Genomic DNA, 24,675 nt, shown 5'->3' with positions numbered 1-24,675 from the left:
ATGTATTTTTAAAATACCAGTCTGTCTTATTTTTTCTTCCATTATTTTTGTTTTATAATTGGTGATAGTCAATAGGCTGTTATTTTTAGTGTGTTTGTGTGTGCTACATTACATTCTGTATAATGCTTTTTAATAAAAATAATAAAAAAAATATATTTTGTTATTTAATCACAAATTTGAATTAGGTCGAATCATCTCGAATAAAAAACGTTTTTTTTTGCTATTTATATATTATAATTGGTGTGATAATAATAATAATAGGATAGATACAAAAAATGTCAATGAAAAATTTAGTCTCACTTAGGAGCGTTATTAAGTGTTATTTTCATTACTCGTACATCGTATTTATTAATTAAATATACATATGTTATAAGCGATGTGAATTTAGATATACAAGCCGTCAGTGTTTTAAATAAAGTATTATCGTTCTAACAAACATAATCATTGATAACCTTTTCGACAAAATTACTCACAGCATCTCTTGTGATGTTCATATAAATGAAAATAATGAAAAAGAAAAGTAACTAAGCTATGTAATACACAATTAAATGCACAATTTAATAAATAGAAACTAACACAAAATATAAATAAAAAGAACAACACAAATATTTTACCTAATCGTCTTTATCAATAAATAGGATCCGCTTTGGAGGTAATCCATTGAGAGAAATTCAATTACAAAAATACTCTTCTATCAAATAAATCATTATTTTGTTCACACAGCGCAAATTTTGTGCAGCACTATCTAAATAAACAAAATAAGCAACGTCATGGCAAAGTCTATAATAGAAGTAACTATTCAATACAGTTAATTTATAAAATTTAGGCTTATATTTTAACGATAATTTTCGACAGGTTACGAGGCTATCTAAGGAATGAGTTTTCATAGAGATCTAAATCAAAACGGACAGATCAAACAAAATCACCGACAAATCACACGACGTAATAAATAAAAATTAAAATGTTATTAAAAAAACTTAACTCATCTATGTACGTTTGTCATTTTCGTACACGTGAAATAGATTATTCGAAAGAAAACGTCATGTCGACGACGACGGTTTCGTAAGATATATAACCAACGATCAAAATCATTTCAATTTTAATAAAAATGTCAGCCATCCGACCCGCAGACAAATCGACCTAATAGCGTAACATCAACAATTTTTAAAAGATTACAATAAATAAAACTTTTAACAATTACTAGCCTTCAGGCACTAGAGCATTAAACATCAATGAGACACGAATGTATATATCATTGTAAATATTAAATAACACGTGGACTTTATCTAAATATGTAGTTATTCGTTACGATCTTTATGTAAGTTAATATCATTTTTATTAGCGAGCGGGATATTTTATGTACGTCGCTCTCTCGTTAGTTTAATCATGCAATTATTACGGTTAATATAATATAACTAGTTTACGTATCATCACATTATGAAAATATATGTGGGTGTGTATACGAAAAAATCTCGTCGACTTTCGAGCGGACGTCGAATGGCAAATCGACGAGGCTCTTCGATATATACATTATATACAAGGTTCAATATTATACAAATATAATAGATTAATATTAAAAATATCGTTTTTGTAAACAAATTAAAATTTGATAAAGGCCCTGTCGCTCGTTTTCCTCCTTCCCGAACGAGACGAATCCATTTTATGTTGTTAAGCTTTATTAATATTTGTTACGTATACCATTTTATATAATACAAACCGAAGCCTCAGTGTCGACGAAATTAACAAAACTCGCGTCAAAGATATATACTCGTACAGGGAGGGACTATGTTTATATTATTGTTAAATAGTATAAAATTTTAGTGAAGGTAAAAAATACGCCACTATACAATTTTATCTGTTTGCGCTCTTGATCTTTTGCAACTTTTGTCGTAACAACTCCATCTGCGGCTCTTTACGTGATGATTGTTGATGCAATGTCGGTAACTGTAAAATGATCGTCGAAACTGAGCAACTTTAAAATAATATATCTCAAAAATACATACGTCAAATTTAGGATCTATGTTGTGTTTGGTGCCGTCGTCGATCGAATCTGCTAGAGATCTATTGTCTATCACTGGCGTTCTCGGTTGAGAGTTTGAAGCCGAATCGGCCACCATGCCAGCTTTAGCCTAATTGATGAAATAATTTTTTTAAATTATATAGATTAAAAAACATACGTAATCAAAAACATACTTGAAGTGCCCTTAATTTTTCTAGATGATGCATATGACCTCTTGCCGCCTCACTGTCGCTGTCTGTAATAAATATACTTTAATAAAATACCCTTCTATATAAATGACTACACGATTTAGTGAAACTATCTTCGATCACTAAGTGATCGATGATAGTTTTGATATAAAAAGTTTTGAACATTGACCGGTCGACATAGACATGATGGGCATCGTCGGTAATGGAAGCGACGGTATTGAAACAGGCGGCGGGACGTCTCCTCGCATTGTGCGTCTCTCTTCTGCCACTTCCTTCAAACCCCGTTCGATATAAGTTCGGAACAAGTTTGACGCGTCCTTCAGGTGTACCCAAATGTCCACTGTAGGATTGCGTTCCTGTGAAAATATCATCGATAAGATTATGTAAAATAAAGACTAGCAAGAAAGAAGAACTCACCCTCAAATCGTACAACTGTCGTAGTGCCTCTTTTGAATGTTGCTTTTCGCCGATTCTTTTCAATATCTGCGAAAGTTCTTCGTGCACTAAACGAGGCATTTTTATTGGACTGCCTTCCGCCACGGGAACATTCTCCTTTTTATGTTCGTCCAGCTTCATCGACTTGAAAAGCTTGATCATGTAATGATGCAGTTCGGAATCTTTAAAGTCGGGAATCAACGATACGTGATTCATTATGCTGCTGCCTTTTTTCTTCAGTATGGAATTGACTAAAGTTTTAATTGTTCTGAAAAGATTATATTAAATAATTATATATATTTTCATAGATTAACAAAAATATCATATTCGCTTCGTTTTTACCCTTTGTAAAATCTTTGTGTCTTGAAACAACAAATACAAATAATTTATAACTCCACAAAAATTTGCGACACACACCTGTTTTTAAGATAAGCGTAAAGGATGGCCCTTTCTAACATTTTATTTTTTTCAGTAAACGAATTCTATGAATTCGGTCATAGGAAACACGGCCACAAACATTCTATTCAAAAATGTTTTTCGAAAGCATTTTTTTGTTGAGAAGGAACATCTTGTCTTGCATTTCGAAACAAAATAAAAGCATGGATTTTAGAGCGGCACTCCTCACTCCGTTATATTGAGAAAAACGACTACCTGTGTTGCTCAAGTATGCAAATTTTTTTATTCTAAGATATTTTTCAAATTTCATTTCAGATGGTATAAACGAATATTTGATCAATTATTCGAATATTCGTATAGTTGAAAACCGGGCGAGTAATTCGAATATACGATTCAGAACCCTAGCCAGTACAGACCATCGTAAAGTCTGAATTGCACCCAAGCAATGTCATGTTATGTATTTGGTAAGATTGGAAAATTGCATTGTAATTTACTATTACAAAGCCAGACCATACATCTCTATGGCTCTGATGTTTCAGTGCATCCACCATATATTACAGACCTTGCACCTTCAACTATTATTTGTTTGGAGCATTTGTGTAAATTTACAAGATTTGAACTCCTTCCAAAACCATTTGAATCACTCGCTAACTAGTCCCAAGTATTTTTCAAGAGAGGAATTCTTCAGCTACCAGAAATATTGAAGAAAGTCATCAATTAAAATAGCACTAGTATTACAAATAAATGATTTTAAAAACACTAACGGGACGAATATATGTTACAACCTAATACATACCTATAAGGTGTATCAGATAATTGAGAATTCTTCTTCCAGTAAGCGCTGGGATACGCTTTGAAGAACTGATGTAGTTTGTAAAGAACCTGATCGTAGTTTATCGTTTCGCAGTCCCAGTTGGGCATCATTTTCATCACTTTCCACAGACACTTCATCTCTAATTCTTGATATCTAGCCGAAGACGGGTCGCCGCCAACCGAATTTTGGAGCAAAGTCACCAGTGCACTTTAAAAACATATATACCGTCAGTATTACGTAATATTTTCCAGTGACGTCATTCAATACCCACCAAATAAGAGCAGTGTGTTCGCTGCGGTCCAGCATTTTCACACACACGCTATTCACGGCCCGCACCAGGTTGTCGTCGCCGTCCTTTTCTAAAATTCGACTGACAAGCAGTCGTAAGAGCTGGTCGATGAGTCCGCCGATTGTTGCCGATGAAACGTTCTTTCCAGTAATTTTACCTTCGTAAAACTAAAATTTTTAAAACGATGGTTTTTGTCAAGCTTTGCCCGTAAACAAATTTTAGTTCATTGATAGAAGAGAATAATTTGAAATTTACCAGGTTGAGAACTGATATCAAATAGCTGTAAGCGGTGCACAGTTCTTGTTTCTCCATGGTCGGACCGGATCTGCGCAACTTTTTAAATTGTTCAATCATCGCTATCAGGAGTTGTTCTTCATAGGCGGACATTAGAACGGCGTGATTCGTTCTTAAAATACCTTCCATTTGCGCCAATGCATTTATAGCCACCTAAAGAATACGTTATTGATCATAAAATTATTTAAATATTAATTTATAATGTTTAAAAAATATTACTAACTGCTAAATTAGCGTTTCCGATTGATTGTATAGTCCTAGATAATAGATTGTCTTGTTCGTAACGAAGTGGAGACGATTCAGATAGCAAAAGTGGTTGAGAAGGCTGTGGTAAAGCACTCGGTTGTAACGGTTGCAGTGATAGTCTCGAAGGCGGCGATAGAGGCATTAAACTATTAATATATACAATTAAAAAATAAATATATATTTACAGTAAAAGAATATTACAAATAAATCATTACTTTGTAATTGGTCGCCCCGTAGCGAGTGGATGTCCGGCGATCATGGCCGGAACGGAAGTAGGCTCGTCCAAGAATGCCAAATCGACTTCTTGAATCTCCGGATTTCTCGCTATTAAACTCTCGGATTCGATTGCAGCCAAAACAGAAGGATCCAATCCAAACTGACCACTCACGGGACGAGCGGCGGGCTCGGGCTTCGACGGAATCCTATAAAATCAATAAAAATCAACCAGGAGTCTATCAACAATGATTATAAATCATTACGACATAGAAATTACACTATATATAACCCATCTACGTTTGTTTTATATATAAGAGGTTAATATGATGGAAGACGGCGGCGACGTGCACAATTGTTAGCAACATTGAGAAGACAAACAGACAACTCGAGTGAATAGATCAAATATAAACCTAAATACGTAACCGTTAAGATAAAAAATATTACGAATTGGCAACTGCATGTTTCACACGTTTCGAGCATAGCACATCTGCAATTGTGACAATACTCTGTAAATCCAAAATTGGCAGACAAAATAGATTTATATCGGCTGTCGTCATATTATATATATACAAATACTGTATACGGACTGAATAATTAATCACTAGATTGCTTCTATATATAATATTAGTACATATTAATGTCACATTGTGTTTTTATATAGCAACATTGAAATATGAGGATCGCTAACTATTTATTAATTATGTTTAGCATGCAATTATAACTAGACCTCTTAAAAATAGAAGCGGGGTATTTTGTACTAAATTTAGTTCATCGTATCATATTTAAATATTTAAGAGTGTACAATAAAAATAATCTCGAGCGAATTTAAAGCATGTATGTTTAAATGTTGAAGAATGATTGGACGATAAACAAAACACATTTTTATACTACAGTATACTAACAAAAATTATTCCCATTATCGTTAAAAAAAACAATAATATAAAGATTTTGTATAATAAAAGTAAGTTACGATTGATCTGTTGCGATAGTAAATGAACTATTGGTATTTTTTAAAGTTACATCCAGATCATCGTCGGCATTGTCCGTCGCTTCTGTGTCTTTCTTCAACACAAATGGTACCTTTAAATTCTCTTCTATTTTTTTACTGAAAGAAACGATCACACATCCGTTATTTCGTATGCATTAAAAATGTTAGTAACACAGTACATAAATAGATAAATAATAGAAGACGATGAACGAGAAAAATGTAAGAAGCGAAGAATACGTATGAGCGGGATGGCTAAAATTAAGATTAATCAATGACGTTCGATAAATGGGAGATTACCGGCAAAATCTCATATTTTTAAAATATTTACCTGGTTGGAGGTGGAAGATAATCGTCCTCGGGGTCCTCTTCATCATCTTCATAATCGTTTGACTGTTCTACTTCAACCATTGCAGGTTTAGTGTCTTTCGTCTAGTATATAAAATAAAGTACAATTACACAAAAGTATTTTTTTTCCATATTTAAGTAATTTTATTTCTATTTGCTTTTATTTCTTCATTCCAATTCTGTATTTTTCAATACATCTACTTTTTGACTGTGAAAAGTCTTGAATTTTATATATTGAAATATAATCACCAAATACAATGAGTTGATTAAAATTAATTAATACAATATATTAACATACATCGTTTTGATTCGATCTCGCTGGTGGCGCCGGCTGAAATAGCATAGTTTTCCTATTCGTATCTTTGCTCTTTGCGGCTCTCTTGATGCGTTCTTCCAAAAGAGAATGATCCTTATCTGATATCTATAAAACGTTAACAAACTCAATAATAAAAATTCCGCTTATCAAACCATAACAACACTATAAAAAAAAATACCTGTCCAATCATTTTGTAAACTTTCTCGCCTTCTAAATAATAAGCTTGAACGACACAATTGAGCGCCGCGTTCCTCACGGAATTGTCTCTGTCCGATATTTGCTTTGCGACTTCTTTCAAGGCGGCGGCAGGCGACGGATTGCAAATTGCCACTCCGAAGCTCTCGATTAACAATCCGAGAACCTCCAAGCATTCTGGAGATGAAAAATATGTAAGTAACACTCAATCTAAAACATCATAACATATAAAATAAAGCACCTGTTCTTTGTCTGGCATTCTTCGACTTCAGACCCTCCATGAGATAACCGAACAGCTTACTAACTGAGTAAACCATGCAGATTTGCCTCAGCAGAGATTTGACTCCATTTCGGACAGTATCTTTAGGGTCACCGACTTTTAGCACCAAATATGGTATGAAGCATTGCGCTTCGTATTCGGTCATTTGATAATTTTCGTTGATGAGATACGAAAAAACAGCGTTAAGATAATCGAGTCCTCGCAACAAAACAGACGGATTTGTGTCGAAAAATCTGAGCGTCAACCATTTGAATATCAAATCGAGATTAGCTACAGTCGCAGATCCGTTTTCTTGAAGATCTTCGATTAGAGATTCGATCGACTTTATATGGTATCTAAAATTGTAATAAAATATTTTATGATTGATCCTGAAATTAAAATGTAATTTAGATTAAAACACACCTAAAATCAGCATGGAACATATTACTGATCAACGTTTTGTTGACACCGGCTGTAGTCAGTTGATCTTTCAACAAATCGAAGAACTCTTCACGAGGTGTAGTAAAGTTCCATTTTAATACTAAAAAATAAAATAAGCAATGATATTTGTACTCAAAAATATTGTTGTATTTTATAAAAACAGAAATTAAATTATACTTCTATTATAACATATTTCAATCTAAGTACTTTTGCTCAAATTATGATACTAGTATGTTTCCCTTAAAATATAACCTTCTCCAAAAATAAGCCTTGTGTGATTTTTCAGGATGTTTGTAATTTAAACCTCAATTAAAAAATATGAAAAATAAAATTTGATCAAAAAAATAAGTTTTCGAGTTTAGCTCAGTTTAGTTTCCATTTTATTTCTTCTCCCGAATTGGCAGGGATTTAACGGATGCAAATGTTTATTCACTTTCTAGATTTTTTTTTCGACGTGCGGTAGCACCGCAGAATCTGGAGTGTTACCACATTTAGGGCCAAGGATGTCATTTCAGCTTTTTCCAGGGGGGGAGGGGCAAAAATTGACAAGTCAGTGGTCATTTTTTAATATTTCTACTTCATTAAGATTCATAGTATTCAATTAAATGACATGAATTTTACCGGTGAGAATCGAATGAACCACATCTAAACCGAATTTTGATCAATAGGAGCGCAAAAAAAATTATCGCTTCTCAGAAGTCAAAAATCCACGTCAAAAGCAATAAAATAGTGCCGTCGCTGTCGCAATCGGAACACTCATTACTGAGAAAATGCATTACGCATGAAAATCAATGAATACATTGAAAATAGAATGGAGAGGAATCAGCGTGGAAGCTTTGTGAAGCTTGATCTACGAGAGGTTGTGTAGTGGATGAATAATTCATGGGATAAAATCATTAACAGTTGAGTTGTCAATGCATTACGAGCAGGTACTGCAGATTCAGACCAATGATTCTACAGGAAATGGAGTTGCAAAAAAATCAAATCGGAATTCATCAATTGATAAGTTGTGATGATGTTCCAAAAGTAGATTTTTGTACTATAATATATTTAGATTATTTATAAATCATTTTTATTTATTATATACAATAAAACATCCTCTGAAAATAACCCTAGTGCTTTGGACAAAAAATTAAAATAAGACCAGATCTTATTTTCAAGGAAACTGCAGTTTTAATATAAAGTAATACCTTTAAGTTTCTGTTCATCAATCATACGCTGATGCTTGAGATTATTGATAGACAATAGCGGCCCAACACTTTCATTGTCGTCGTCTTTTTTAGAACGAGTAGATGAGGTAGAAGCCGACTTCACAACTCCCTAGAGTATTAAAAAATGATAAACAAGGACTCATACAATTAAAAAAAAAAAAAACAACTCGTACCTTGGTAGCCTTAGCCGTAGTCGTTTTTGACTGAGCAGCATTCTGTCCGCCTGATTTAACCGGCGCTCCAGATTTAACTACTTTACTTTCCGAGCCTTTAGGCAGCGGTTGAATTGGCAAATTTGGCTTAGCTTTGTCCAGTGCGGTCTGAACTACGCTCTTAGATCCAGGCTTTATTAAAAAATAAATAAAAGTATTTTTAATAATATAATAATTGTAAGGCAAAGCATCGAAGCCGTTAAAAATCTACCTTCAACTTTTCAGCTTGTCGCGTCATGGATTCGGGTCCAAGATGCATCATAAACCCTAAGACCGCTTCGCCGGCACCTCTGCGGACTTCGGCACCGCGATCTTCCAAAGCGGCGAACAGCAGAGGTATGCAAACGGTTAACTCCTCACGAGGTATCGATTTAGGCGGCGCTGAATATAAAAAGCATATATATTTTCCTTTCACATCTTTGAATCACTTCGAATAACTAACCTATGGGGAGTTTTTCTGCAAGCCACGTCCAAAGCTCTGCTCTTAAAATTGGACTGCCCATTTTTAGTGCATCAAACACGATTTCGCCGTCGAAAATTGCCGGCACCCCACATTGAGAGGCCCATTCGTTGATGCACTGCAGTGATGCGGATCGAATCCAAGTTTTAGAATCACCAAGACCTATAATTTTTTAATAAATTGTATCATAATATACACTAAAGTACATAAAGATGATTAAATTATAATAACCTTGGAAGAATCCTGGGAAAAACACTCTGATGTGCATTTTAGCCCTAGGGCCCATCGCAACGACCATCGCCTCGCAGATTTGCAACGAAAGTTGACCAATTTTGGAATTCGAATCGACTAATCTGAGCGCGAGTGCTTGAGGCAGTTCGCCGATGCTCGGTTTAATCGATTGAGCGTTCGAGATTATATTTTTCACCTTTTCGAGAGCCTCATTCCGAACCTGTAATTTAATATAATAAGTGTTATAGCTTTGTACCATATCTACATATATAATAACATATTTATTAAACATTAATATAGATAATCATTATATATATATAACTAAGAAACTGTGATAAAATAATCAAACTAAAGGCTTAAAATGATATCGTTCTTCAAACATATAAGACATCTATATTTTATTCATAATGAGATAAAAGTAGTCTTTGTTGAGTGTGACCGAAATCAACACTGAATAAGACAGAGGATTGTTTAAAACTAATTGATAGCACGTTCGGCCATATTTAGAAACAAATATAATACAAGAAAATGTCTGATTTTTATTGCTCTACGTTATTATCTACATATATCTAAGTGCAACGTTACACTGCTTATGCATACTTTGAAACAAAATGTCTCATTTCGTTTGTCACTTCAGTTGAATAAGTATCTCTAAAATATAATACAACCTTCCAATTTTTATCATTCATCTCGTTGATTAGTGCTTCGGTTATCATGGGACTTATATCCACAGCAACGCGGACGTCTTGAACTGGCGTGACCATATCATCGTCGCCTTGATCGTCGTTACATTCCAAATCATCACCCATTGACTGTTTACTCGCAGACTGTAATATAAAATTATCAATATAGACATCAATGACAATAAACACTTGGATAATAAAGTCACAAACAAAAATTAAAAATACTAGATCTATTAGCCATAACAGTTTGTCTAAATGGCGACTGTGCGTTATTTAGTTTTTTCAAACAAAAACAAAACAAAAAAACCCATCAATTTATAACATGAAGGAATCCGTCACCTTTAAATAATGATCGATCCCACACCTTCGATCTAGTCTCGTAACGAACCCCTTTGATTATAATCGTTTGATTCTGTGACGTAAAGGAATTTTACTCCTAATTTTGAAATCCTAAAATTTAAAACGGGAAACAAAAAGTAGAAACAACGCATTCGTTAAAAAGAGACAAACCTCAATTATGGCCAAAAACATTTATACAATATCGAATAATGATTTTTTTAACCTTCTTGACACCCCTCACTGGTAGTGGAGGCTTCATGTCGGCGTACTTCTCGATCTCTTGCTTCATGGGAGGTTTCACCTGTATTTTAACGCTGTCCATTGCGTTATACAGGGAAGCGCCTGTGTAGCGGTACAGTGTACTTAAAAATGACATACCGCCAGATCTAATCGCAGGATTTGTGGCTGCTATAGCCTTCTTCATGTTATTCAATATGGACTTCACGTTGAGGCTAAAGACAAGGAGTTGCAATTAAAGCTAAAAATGTATAATACTATTTTTATGATAATTGATAGGTATGAAAAAATTTCACTGTTTGACAATATCGCATTTTTGTTTTTTGCCACGAAGATAACGTAACTTGTTTTATATTAAAAATACATGATGATTCCAGTCATATCATTGGTTTTCCCTTACAATGTCTCGTTTTTAGATAGCAAAATTACTTTTTCTTAACACTTTTATTTGAGGACAATTTAAATGAGCAATATATAAATATAAAATGAGCATTTATTATAAGAATTTTATGAAATATATGTGCATTAAAATAAATAAGCTGTGCATTAGCGTTAGTGTGGTTTACACAACAACTGTTATCCACGTAGTGGATAAATACAGTTTCACTAATATCAACCAGTGAAATTATAAATCAATTGTTTGATACATTTTAACTACCCTAGTTAGTAAAATTATATTAATAGTATTGAAAATATAACTTCACTGTAAGTCCAATTACTGTTCAAACCCAAACCTAATGAAAGTTCTAAAATTAGCTAGCTTGTATTAAATTAATTCGTTTAGGTTAGATTTGAGTTTGAACATAAAATATTGCGCTATGTAATATTTTTTATTGAACAGATATTTATTTAATGCTCATTTTTTATTATTGTAATGCACAAACTATACGTTTTATGGAACAAAGTATTTATTTAAATGTACTAATCTCTTAAAATAATCCCATATTTAATCAAACCCCTTTTATTTTGCTAAAATATTAACACAGATAATTGGCTTTATTTGGACTAATGCAGAAGAGGTAGCCAATTTTTTTGCTTTAAGTTTAAATTTATTAGATATTGCATTTAATCAATTAACTTCTATATTTTAAATGATTGCGAGGTTTTTGAAGACTTCAATAAAAATAAACGGTATATTTTGATGAATAAAAATTATAAATACAATGGTATACATTATATTATACAACTTTTTCTAGTCCATATTTCCAAGGCATAAAGACAGGTGGAAAGGACCTTTTCCATTATTTGTTAAGGTGCATCACAATCTTTCGCCATTGAATCCTTCCTATTTTTAATTTAAATTATAAAATTGTTAATATGCAATCCATGATACAGAAAATCATGCCCTATTTCCGTTTTTTGTAATCCATTGCTTAGTTCAGTTTTGATTGGCGGGCCACAACCTGATATTAAGTACGATTATAGAATATAATGTGAAAGGTCACTACGAGAAGAAAATATATGAGAACATAATATAAAACGTAACTACAAGAAACATTCGAAGAATTATTCAATATTTACTGGAACATCTTGGGCAGGACAATTTGAGTCATTGAAACGCAGACTTAACTCCAAATTTAAATCCTCAAAATATTGAATTTTGGACAAGCAACAGGAACTCGAGCTAGTTATTGTGTGGCGCATTTAGTATCAAAAGCTGGAAAGCCAATCACTCACGGAGAAATAATGAAGCAATGCATGATCAAACCGCAGAAGAAATATGTCATTAAAGCTACTTTATTCAATCAAATAGGTTTGTCTGGGAACAGTGTGGCGCAAATAATAGAAGATATTGGCGAAAACATATCATCTCAGGTGACTGAAACTATTCAACAGTTGGAATGGTTCTCCATGGATTTGGACAGATATTTCCGATTCTTCGCAAATGTTGTTATTTATTAGAGTAGTTGATAGAAACTATCAAGTTAATTAGGAATTGCTTAATGTTCGTAACACGCATGGAACAACTATATGTGTAGAAAAAAAATATACAGCAGAACAACTTGCAGTGGGATAAATTAAAGTGTGTCACAATTGATGGCGGTAGAAATATGTGCAGCCGAAAAGAAAGTTGGTCATTTAATTAAGACTGAAGAACACAAAACTACAACTGCTGTGGTTAAGCTGTGGAATATTTTTATCACGTTTTTTTGAACTACGGGTGGAAATTGAAACGTATTTAAATGAAAAAAGATACCTCTAGCTGAGTTGGCCAATAATGAATGGGTGTAAGTGTAGAAACATTTTTCACAAATTTGACAAAACATATGAATGATCTTAATTTAAAGCTACAGGGAGAAAAACAGCTTATCTCTGATATGTACGCTTACATAAAGTCATTTAGATAAAAAATAATTTTATTTGTCTTAATTAAAAAATAATTGTTTTGTTCATTTTAACCAGGGCTGTTGAGTTGGAGCATTTTAAGCAGAGTCAGAGTCGTAAAAAATCGACCGACTTATGACTCCTTTTTAACCCTTTCCACCCAGACAAATATTTTTTTAATTGTTTGTCGTGCGCCATGCGTTTTAAGTCAGTAATATGAAGTAAACAAAAGTTATTATGTACTTAATCAAATACCCAACAGCCGACCGGCGTGATCACACGTAGACACATACAATGGCGTGGCACTAATCCTAAGAAATATTATTAAAATTATTCTTTGTTCTTTTTTCTTTGATGTTATTTACATGAAAATAAATTTAATATTTTAAGATTATCTTTTCGAAATTATTAAATTCGAAGTTGAAGTCGGGAAAAAATTCCAACGACTCCACAGCCTTGATTTTAACGCATGTAAAGAATTTAGTCAGCAGACAGTCTTCTATTCCCCATTAAATTTGCATTAAAAGCTTCATTGATATATCAAAACAGTCATAGGATATAAGGGTAACTGTATTTCTTAGTTGATCTCTTTTTATGTAATAGAATGAAAACAGATTATGTCAGAATTACTCGGAATTGTTGCGAAGAAAGTATTCACAGAAGACTTGTTAAAATGGTTTCATAAAACTAATTGATTTAAGTCTCTCTAATCATCTAAGAGGCAACTTTTTTACTTTTAGGTGTAAACAAATGTTTCAAGGCACAAAAAACTGGGTTATTATCATAACAGAAGAAAATCCAGAATCTACTTACACATTTCCAAATTCCAGTAGAGCAGTAGTGAGCCATTCAAATATTTCCGTTTGAACCTTGGGATTCTTCTGTTTGTCCATGGCGTACTCCAGAGCTTGATTAGCGACGTAATCCAATGAAGTAGCCTCGCTCAACTGCGTCAGTGCCTCGCAAGCCAGCTGCGAGCACTTGGGTTCGGATAGTTTTTCTACAATGTCTGGCAAAACGTGATCCACCGCCACCCTATTGAACATGTCCGTTACTTAGCATCATTCAAATTTAATATAATCTGTAAATGCAACGTTGTACTTACGACGATATTGGAAATGAGGCAGCTACATTTTTTACAATTTCCAAACGCATTTTCAAAGATTGACTGTTATTGTCCTTTAGGCCTGGTTTTTTGTTTATAATCTTATACAGCACTTGAGAGTTGACATCTGACGATGTCCACCCAGCAATCATGTCTGATAAATTCTGGACGGCCTCCAATCGAACCTTCCAATTAACATCGGTAATATCTGAAGTTAAAAATCATAAATTTAGACGATTAATATAAATGAGACTACCCTATTCCAGTTTATAAATATTTATAACCGTTCATAAACGCTGGACCCAAGAGTTCTTCGGCTTTAGCTTCCACATCGTCCATGCTGATTTCGCGTTCTTGAAATTCGTCAGATCGATCGGAAGGCTTTGCTGAATCACTCGGACTCGTCTTTTTGACGCCAGGTTTCTTAACAGCGCCTGTAAAGTTTCACATAAAAGCGGTTATTTTACATTCTTATTTTTATGCTCATAGTAATACGGAAAAAAACCTGTAGTAGGCCTTTTCACTGGTTTTGGCTGTGCTGAACCAGCCTTTGCCTCTGGAGCCGTTTTAGGCCTTGCTTCTTTTTTAGGTCCCACAACCTTGACTAATATTACAGCCTATAATATAAAAATATATTTTTAATTCAAAGTAAAACGAATAAATGTAACATTTTATTGATATAACCTTTTCACAGTATTCTTGGATCTTTTGCTCTTTCAAATTATCTAGTTTCCCAATAAAGGGTGATATGTTCTTCTCGCCGACTAACTTTGTAGCTGTACCTAAAACCTCAGCTGCATGGTCACGAACCGTAGGTTCTACAAAAAATATATAAAAATCACAATAAAATATTATCAAAAGATGACATTAAAAACAATACATACCTGCACTTTCTAAGACTTTTAGAAGCGCCGGTACGAGAACTTTCAGTAATTTCTTATTCAAAGCCGCAGGTTGCGTTCTAACAATCGCCCGTGTTAGAAAAGCGGCCGTTTCGGATTTAACATGAGGATTTTTGTTACCTAATGCTTCTATTATATCATCAGCGATGGTTTCTATTGTCGTCTATAAAATAAACAATGGATGAGAATAAATTCAAATATTTTTAACGCTTTACTACTGCAATACTCACGCATTGAAACATGGCATCTACCGCTTCCCTCAAATTTGTCACAACGTTAACTTTTTTCTCTTTGAATTTTTCAAATATACAAGGAAACAAGACTGTTGAATAAGTTTGAAACTTTTTTTTCAAACCGAGTGCCATGAGCGACACGCATTTACCGGACAAAGCTACCAACAACACGTTCGTATCTTTGGATATCACCTACAAAAATATAGATATACACATAAATAAGGCTTCACATGTGAAATATATAAAGTAATCTGACCTTTTTGAGAGCTCTAACTATATCTCCGTAGTCTCCTTGCTCTAATTTTGGAGCGCTCTTCAATAACCCTTCCAAAGCATCGAGAGCTTCTTTTCGATCTTGCCATTTTTTGGCTTCCAATTTGTCGAAAAAGTCTTTGGGTAGTTTAGAGAGAATGTCGACTGGATCAAGTAAATCGTAAGGATCCACATCGGGTGCGTCTTCGTCTTCTTCGCCTTCGTCATTGTTGTCATCTCCTCCGTCATCTGAAATATTTTTAATATGTTAATATACATATTTAAAAATAATAGCATAAAAACTATTTACGTTGTTCTTGTACTGCAATGGCTGATTTAGCCTGTTGCGAGCGAAGATATCGTTCCGGGATGGCTTTTGAACCGCCTTCGGCAAAGGCTTCTCTCAATTCTTGTAAGACAACCGGTTGCAACTGAGAAATGTGCGGTTCTAACGCAGCGCCAATCCATCTGCATAGTATTAAAGATATTATCATATCGAAATGTTTCGATATCTATCACTAATGATAAAACATACCTATGCATCTCGACTACTAGAGCTTTTCCTTCCGTTCTTACGTCTTTATCTCTATCAGTTAATATAGTAGAAATCTTCTTTACCAAAAGTTTAATGCTTATAACTTTATTTCCGAATTGTTTGAGAGCCGTAGTCGTAGCGACGATGCAAGCCGATACAATCCTCGGATTTTTATGTTCCATTCCCTTAATCAACTCTTCGACTGTGGCTTCATGCTTTTCTATTTCGACGAACATTAAAATGACTTGAAGGGCCAGCTCTTTGGTCTTGGTTTTAGGAGCAGCTACACATTTAGTGACGATGCCTGACATTACTTCTCCAACAGTTTTACCGGCGAACGCGCAGTTTTCGATGAAAGCCAATGCCGCTTCTAAGCCTGCAATATAAAAAAAAAAATCAAGTATTTCGGAGACACAATATTAATTTCGGTTATGCTTCACAGGTCGACTAACAATGCCGAATAAAGCGACACACCTCATTGAATAAGTATGTTACATATGATTTAATAATTAGTACCTAGCAAATAAATTACGAAAGACAAAGGCTATTCTCCCAAATTCGATTTATAATAATTACAAATATAAATGAGCTCATACCTTTTTCCTGGGCGAGGGCGTTGCTGTCAGTCACGAATTTTTTTATGAGGCCTAAATATTTGCTCCATTCGGACGATTTATCATCGTCGATCTGTTTGAAGAGTTTGGCTGCATTTTCGTAGCCCTGCACTCTCGCTTTCCACAGTTTGTGCACGCACATCTCCTCAGTAGGAAGATTGCTGAATTCCGTGTCGTCTTCCATGTTTATGATATTTAATCTTACTTGCTTTGAATTAATCGATTTTCATTTAGGATTATTTTAATACTCTGAAAATAAACATAATTTATTTTAAAACAAGTTAATATTATAATTATTATTTTGTATGAAAGTTCCGTCATGAAGTAAAAAGTTAATATTAAAACCTAAATTTTATGTTAAATTTTTTAGAGATGGCTTGGATGGTTTTTGTAATAAAAACACAAAAAGTTCATTATATTATTTAGTTATAGGATGGAGAGAAGCAGAAGTGCATTTTATCTCCTAGTTGGTTTAACATCTATGGCGAGTTTATGCTTAAATGTGACACTACATTGAATTATCTGCTGTTAAATAATGGGCTAACAACTCAGTGCAACCCCCTCCCACTATGAAATAATATTTCTAAAGTTATTTTAAAATTTAAATCCTTTTAAAACCTTTCAATTATATTTTCAATTCAATTTAACAATAGTCACCATGAATCACAGTGCATTTGGTGAGCCTGGAAAAGAGTTCCTTGATTCTAAGATCATATATATTTTTTAAAAGTTTCAGAAAACTAAACCGTTTTATAAATTTGGACATGTTTATAAACTTTATCGATCGTTCATAATACAATGAGTAATTAAACGATTCGAATTTTTATTCCGTATAAAAAATTAAATAACGAACTATAAAGAATTCCTGTTATCCCAAATATCTTCTATTATGTTCAATTCTATTCAAGATACTTCGAGGAATTACTTTCTACCTGATGTAAAAGAAGGGATGGTTGGGAGTGAGAAAACAAAACAAATTCCAATGAAACTTGACCTGGGGTAGATAACAAGCAACAGTCATTGCGACATCTGTGACTTGTTATAAAAAAAAAGACATCATTACAGTTACGCGTAAATGTTCAGTCGTCTAAAAAAATAGTTTTACACCCCGAAATGTTTTCACCCGATAAAAATAAATCTGACGATGAATTTTGTGTGGATAATTTATCTGATTATTGATAATTGGACCAAAAGTGTAGCTATGTATTTTTTGACATACCTCTACACAGAGGTACGTGTTTTTAGAGATATCATACGTTGAAAAACTATTCATAAAAACAGATTGTGCCATATTTTAGTTTTATTTAGTGTTTTTATTACATACATTTTTATAGTACTTTTATGTGCAAAATAAACGCAAGTTTTCAGTGAATATAAAACTGTCAACCTCCATGTTTCTTCTTCATTTGATAGTACTGTTTATGGTAAGTCTATGTTTAAAATTTCATAATTTTATATTGTATAGTATAAAAGTTATGGCGAGTTTCCGAAAAAAAACGCGGAAATTCTTCGTTTCCGAGAAATTCCGCGGCTGCTAAAAAATGGCCCGCGCCAGGCTTGATGCATTTTTTGCATGCACAACTTAATTTTATCAGCTAGTAAATACAACTTTAGTCAGCTTAATATTTATGCGTATTCAAAATAAATAGTCATGAAACATAGTTATTATTTGGTCAATGGGATTATAAAATTGATTAGCAACAAAATAATATCCATAAGGTATAATATTAATGTATTTACATATTAAAATCATGGCCAGCTGACAAATTAGGTTTGGGTTTGAACAGAATAAAATAAATTTGAGTTAAGATTTGCCTCTTCATAATTTATATTGCTGTAAATGTTTTTAATTAGCTATAAAAATAACTTTAGAGCTGTCTAATATGACATTATTTGCTGAGCAATTTTGTTCTACTTGCTGACCACAAGTGGCGGCTCAACTAACTATAAACATTTTAGAGCTGACTAAAACCTGAATATTATGCTGACTGTTTAAATTATAGCTAATACAATTGCCATAACGGAAACAAGATGGCAATGAATTTTAGCACTTAATGAGATTAGGAATTACTATGGCCATTTTAAACACACACTGCGAGCATGTGCTGAAACTGAGGTGTGATCAACTCTACCATTTCATCCTGGCCCTATCAGAAACGGAAATGTTACTAACCCAAAAAAAAAAAATAACTTTAACTTTTACTATCCGAATATCCTTTATATTTACAAATATTATTCAGAAAAATTACTACCTAATATGTTTTCACCATAAAAGTATAATATATCGATGGTTTATTTTATTAGTATTTTAATATAATCGGTAAGTAATAATTCAGTCACTGACTTTTGTAACGATATATAAATAATTATTATTATAAATTTAATTTTGTCTGTTTTCTTAACAATAAAATTATTTTTATTATGGCTACTTACACCGACACAAGTCAAAATGATTCGTACGGTGTGTCACTAAGAAAATGTCATATATGACAAGTCATCCAACCTACAAAAATAATTATTATTATATTTATTTTTAAAAATGGAATAAAGAATGAAAATCGTCAAGATTTTTTGAAAATATAATCGACATACCTAAAGACTGCTCTGACAATGTAAATAATGAACTTCATGACAGTGAAGGTGAATTATTTGATGGCAAAAATGCATCATTTACTAGTGATAGTCATTTTTTGATAGCTAAAAAGCTTCTACGTCTTTAGAAAGTGACAGTGAATATGAAAATATTTTGAAAAAAGATGTATGCATATGTCATCAAAATGGAATTCAATATCAGCAAACTGCAATTTCTGCAGTTTAAATTACAAGAGGCTACTCCTGCAGATCACCGCTTCAAAATATTTTAAGACATACGGGGTACTACATGATTTCCAAAAAGAAATATTATAAAAGGTGAAGTAAATAACCTATTTTTATTAGAGCATATAATAACTTGCACTGAGTTTCAACAACCATGAGTAGAAATAAGTGAAAAAAAATGATAGAACTCAACGCTAACAAACAAACAAATTCGAATTGATATCAAGAGTGTGGAATAGATTTATTGAAAATAGTCAAAATTACTATAAACCAAGTGCAAGTGTAACAATTGATACCCACTAAAGTTAGATGTAGATTCACGCAATATATGCCGAATAAACCTGATAAATTTGGTATAAAATTTTGGCTCCTGTCAGATGGCAAAAACAAGTGTATTGTAAATAGATTTCCATATTTGGCAAAAAAATTAAACATGACAGTTATCAGTAGCTCGTAGTGAATTTGTTGTACTAAAACTTATGGAACCGTTTACTATGAAAGGAAGAATTGTAACTACAGACAGCTTTTTCACAAGCCTACCAGTAGTATACAAATTACTAGGAAAAAAGACTACATACCTTAGTTGGAAAAGTAAGGATATGACTCGTTTTTCAACATTACTTTATAAATCAAATGATTGTGCTCTCATAATTTATAAAAGTAAACTGAACAAAAAATGATTGTATATTGTAGTTGAAAACACAAATTTATAAAAAAAATATCAGCACAATTTTTTTTTATTTTATAATAATTCTATTTTTTGTGCACAAAAACAAATAAACGCAGTATACACGCGATTTCTAGGAACAGGGCTGTATAAAAACTTTTTTCAAAGATTATAATAAATAAAGCATAACTATAAAAAAGTGAAAGGGGCGACAAAATAATAAGACCGATCAATCACAGGGCAAAATTTATTTTTGCAAAGCATATTTTTGTACACTGGTTTGAAAGCAAATAAACGATAAAATCATTATGCTTGTTCTTGAAACACCTCAGTACAAAAAAAATAATAAAAATTATGAAAAGGATTAATCAAGGGGGGCTCCAAATGTACATTGAGCTGTGTTCAATTCTTTAGCAAACTAATATATTTATTGTCAAATATTATTTTCACCGATTCTCAAGATCTAGAAACAATATTCTATTTATTAAACAAAATTATATTTTTTGTGCAATTTTCAAGTAGAAGCAGTTAATAAATTTAGCATAGGTTTGTCAACTAAGTTTTAAATAAAGGTTTACAATTTCAGTTGTTATATTTGAAAATTGTTATGAATAATAAAATCTAACGTAAAACCATCCACCTTTAGAGGTAGTTTTATTATATTTTTTACGTATAAACCGTTCCTTAGAATGAGTCACTGAACCAGTTAAAGCGGCGGCTGCGTCGATTCGTTTTGGAAAGGTAATGCGCGAAAACCGATTTGACCATATAGAGAATATACGACGCTTCAATCGAAACGTACAAACGAATAGCAGCAATGCGTTGTTATGGACGGAGAATGTGTGCGTTAAAGTGCGCCCACCCGCGCAAGATCGATCGGCAAACGAAACGGAGCTTACGGTCGACGGGGGCGACCGGTGTGCAGCCTCCGCTTCGAAGACGATGTCGCGGCAGTTCGACGAGAGATCAGCGAGCGACAGAGAGCAGACTACCACCGGCTGCTAACGGACCGGTGTTGCCACACTACAAAACGTCAACTATTTATCGACCGTTTGCGGATTCGTGTGGGCAATAGCGAACGCTCGCCGATGCGCGGTGGCGCCATCGCGCGGACGAAACTTTTACTTATCTCTTTAAATCAATAATTATCAAGTACGCTTTCTAATAGTTTATCCCATATATAATTAATTATTTATTTTATAAACCAAATCATCATGAAAATATAAATATAAATCGTACTGACATTGCTCGATAGATGGCAGCGCTTTAGCTGATTGACAATAACGGCCATTTTTTAGTATGCCACACTGAAAGGAACGTCCATTTTAAAATACAACAACATTACGGTCGTTGCTTTTAAATCTTAAAAAAATGTAATAACGTGTCAACCACACCATGAAAGTATTTTTTATGAATATAAACGTGCCAAGCCTTGAAAATTATATTATGATTTGCCAACACCTTTTTTGAGGCGCAATACATTTTTTAGTTGACGAATTACTATTTTATTAAGCAGATGCAAAAATCAATTTAATGGAACAGCATAATGCATTGGGATATTTTACTCATAAATTGTCAATTTATTTTAAGAAAATGTTTATGTCAAGCAACGTAAAATTATTATAATAATATAGTATTAAATGGGTAGAATTTAAATCTAACTGGTCAGAATATATATTAAGTGATAAGAATTATTTTTCCAGATGGTTAGAATCATTTATTCAGTTCACAATAGTGTTATTATATAGTTTTGTTATTGTTGTAACTCTGAAGATTGGTACAACTGGTTTATCTGTCATTCGCATATTGGCAAAATGGTTTTACTAATAAAAAATATACAATTTTTTTATTTTTATTAGTGTAGTGTGTGTGACGACAACATATGTCGCCATAACAAATAATTTGGCTTATATTTATCTAATCAGTATTTAAATAACTTTTAGGCAGTATTTGTTACAGATTCGTAAAGAGTTATTCATGGGGTGTTCACTGTTCTGATCAACGGTCGCTTGCTACAGCTCTCTTACACCTAACATGTCCAACAGCTTATGTGTGAGTGAGATATTTTATAAGATATTTTTAAAATAAATAATTTATTGCCCATTTATATTTATAAATGTTATATTTTTTTTAATTCACATGATCGTTTTATATTTTATTTGTGGTCGTCCTATATACTTATTTAATTATAACTATTCATTATTTTATAATTATTACCTGTCTATTAATAAAATGACTCAAAGTTGATTTAAATTCTGACCATATCGTATTTTTGGTTCCATGAATAAACAGTACGTGATAAAATAGAACATGTTGAATCAGAACAACGAAAAACAGAACGTTGACAGTTAAAAAATAGATTTCAAATTAATTTTATATTGCCTATTTGATAAACAAATAGTTCGAGTAACAATCAGTTAAATAAAATAAATGATATAAAGAATAAAATAATTTAGATTTTGATCAGTAAAACAAAATAAATAGTCCGTAAATATTATTAAATGCTAAGTAGATATAATAAATGATTAGAATCCATTGATCAATTGCCATGTGGTCAGCTATTATTAAATGCTGTACTCTACTTGTAAATTTTGTTTTTAAAAATAGTTGTAGGGCGACACATCAACTGTTAAGTCAAGAAATGAACGTAGAACATGTCGTTTAAGTTTGTGTTTGAACAAAAAAGGTTTGGGTTTGAGCAAAAAATGGACGTTTCGCAATTGTCAATAATTTTAAAACCAACCATTTATTGTAAATATTGATCGATATATATTATATGCCGATCATTTTATAATAAATGCTGATCATTTTGCTTTAATTATTGATAATTTTATTTTAAGTTATGTTAATGCTATTTTATTCTAATATTCTTGCAAAATCAATCATTGCAACCTCAATCCTTTGTTGCCTTATTGTTACTTTTTATAAGGTGAAAGTGATATATGTTAAATTAAATAGTACTTAATTGTCTAATATTTCATACTTTCATTAAAAACCGAGATGGTACTATTTTTTGCGTGCGAGACCTTTTCGCCAGTGTCATATATCAATACAAGCACAGAATTCCCAGAGAAAATATATGTATATTTTTCAATTAACTTGAAATACATGTTCTTAATTTCGAGTAGATAATCGGGTAATATTATTTAATAATATTAATATATATAAGTACATTTTCATATATCTATATTAATCTTACTTTTTTAATCATTAATATTATATAATCTGATTAATCTCAGAATGTATCGCTCGAAATAAAAATACATATTTCATTCTACACATTAACGGCATCACAATAAATTGACCACTCAGAAGTCACGAGTCATAATTATAAGGGCTATGAGAGGTGTTACCGTGCACGGCTAATTATAATTCTTAAAACAACGAATATGGCCGTCGACGTGTTTCAGTAATGAAACAATAATATAATATTTATTTACAAAATAATCGACTATGTACATAAGTATGTACATTCTCTAAATTTAATAATGTTGCGGTAATTATTACTTAAGAACAAATTTTTACTTCAATTGAGATTTTAATCGATCGTTTTAAACTTAAAATAATAATGGCAAACCAACGGACTTTAACACACTTTAAGATTTCATTTTACGATTATATGACATTCGATAATCCTCCTTTCGATAAAAAAAATACTATATGTGTACTATATATTTGTATTTTATACAAATATGAACAAGGTAATTTTTTGTATCAGATGTGAAAATATTTCAATATAGCTTTTTCTATTGAATGCTACTGAGTTTTGATTCATCTGAAAGTATAGAGAATAATTGGATTCATTAGACGTATATTTAAATAATACTAATGTCTTCACTTCGTATAAGTAATTATCTGTTTAATTTGTATTAGCACGTGCAGATGGTTTGAAAACGTGCAAAACAGCTAGAAATTTACGCGATTTACAGATGTGAGGTTTCATTCGTAACAAACACGTTATTTTATATTTATTATACAATATACGACTTCTTATATTACAATTTCTTAAAATAGAAATAATGTTAACTTTGATTTAACCGCGCGTATTTTCTTCGAAGATATTTCCAGAGAGAGTATTACTAATTTGGCGTCGCTCATATCATGATTAATGCATAATAAAAAAAATGCAATTGAAAAAGTTATTGTAAGATATCTCGATGAGCATCAAAATACCCTCATAGACAAATAATACACTGCGCATTTTCAACAGCATTTCCTGTGCTTCAATATTTTCAATAGTAAAATAAAGTAAAGCTATGTATCATTATATTTTATAATTTATTTTACTTTGAAATCTTTGAATATATTATTTTACTTTATGTTGACTTAGTAAATATTATGTAAACATTTCAAAAGATACCGCAGAACGAATTGTAACTTATGCGGAATCACATAAAGTAAAAAATCTGA

At 32.4% G+C, this 24,675-nt stretch overlaps 1 protein-coding gene across 2 annotated transcripts; it reads right to left on the bottom strand.

Moving 5' to 3' along the window:
- Positions 1 to 260: 260 nt before the first annotated feature.
- Positions 261 to 21,287, bottom strand: msps (msps cytoskeleton-associated protein 5). 2 transcript variants are annotated; one of them, XM_088204307.1, is made up of 34 exons: positions 21,165 to 21,287; positions 16,764 to 17,030; positions 16,168 to 16,543; positions 15,943 to 16,100; positions 15,637 to 15,881; positions 15,378 to 15,572; positions 15,130 to 15,310; positions 14,930 to 15,063; positions 14,751 to 14,862; positions 14,530 to 14,679; positions 14,246 to 14,453; positions 13,954 to 14,175; positions 10,802 to 11,030; positions 10,225 to 10,383; positions 9,557 to 9,776; positions 9,308 to 9,487; positions 9,077 to 9,246; positions 8,827 to 8,997; positions 8,633 to 8,762; positions 7,425 to 7,542; positions 6,984 to 7,357; positions 6,726 to 6,919; positions 6,530 to 6,652; positions 6,215 to 6,315; positions 4,898 to 5,104; positions 4,660 to 4,828; positions 4,398 to 4,589; positions 4,125 to 4,309; positions 3,836 to 4,060; positions 2,626 to 2,911; positions 2,372 to 2,564; positions 2,194 to 2,255; positions 2,004 to 2,129; positions 261 to 1,944 (listed from the first exon to the last, which is right to left on the bottom strand). In XM_088204307.1, exons 2-34 carry the CDS (start codon positions 16,963 to 16,965, stop codon positions 1,852 to 1,854), a joined length of 6,090 nt encoding a protein of 2,029 aa, XP_088060433.1. In that variant the 5' UTR covers positions 16,966 to 17,030; positions 21,165 to 21,287; the 3' UTR covers positions 261 to 1,851. The 2 variants fall into 2 exon arrangements, with proteins under 2 accessions (XP_088060433.1, XP_088060434.1); XM_088204308.1 differs by having other exon boundaries at positions 2,378 to 2,564.
- Positions 21,288 to 24,675: the final 3,388 nt, after the last annotated feature.

This window comes from Plectrocnemia conspersa, unplaced genomic scaffold (genome assembly GCF_051122295.1).
Source record: "Plectrocnemia conspersa isolate PC_06_02 unplaced genomic scaffold, ASM5112229v1 ptg000014l, whole genome shotgun sequence".
NCBI lineage: Eukaryota > Metazoa > Arthropoda > Insecta > Trichoptera > Polycentropodidae > Plectrocnemia > Plectrocnemia conspersa.
This window is presented reverse-complemented; position numbering and strand designations above follow the sequence as displayed.

Excerpts from the sequence above, each read along its gene's own strand:
- msps (XM_088204307.1), bottom strand. The coding sequence starts at position 16,965 with ATGGAAGACGACACGGAATTCAGCAATCTTCCTACTGAGGAGATGTGC. Across the intron at positions 7,358-7,424 it reads ATGTTCCATGCTGATTTTAG|ATACCATATAAAGTCGATCG; the intron begins GTGTGTTTTAAT and ends TTACAATTTTAG. Across the intron at positions 6,653-6,725 it reads TTTACAAAATGATTGGACAG|ATATCAGATAAGGATCATTC; the intron begins GTATTTTTTTTT and ends AACGTTTTATAG.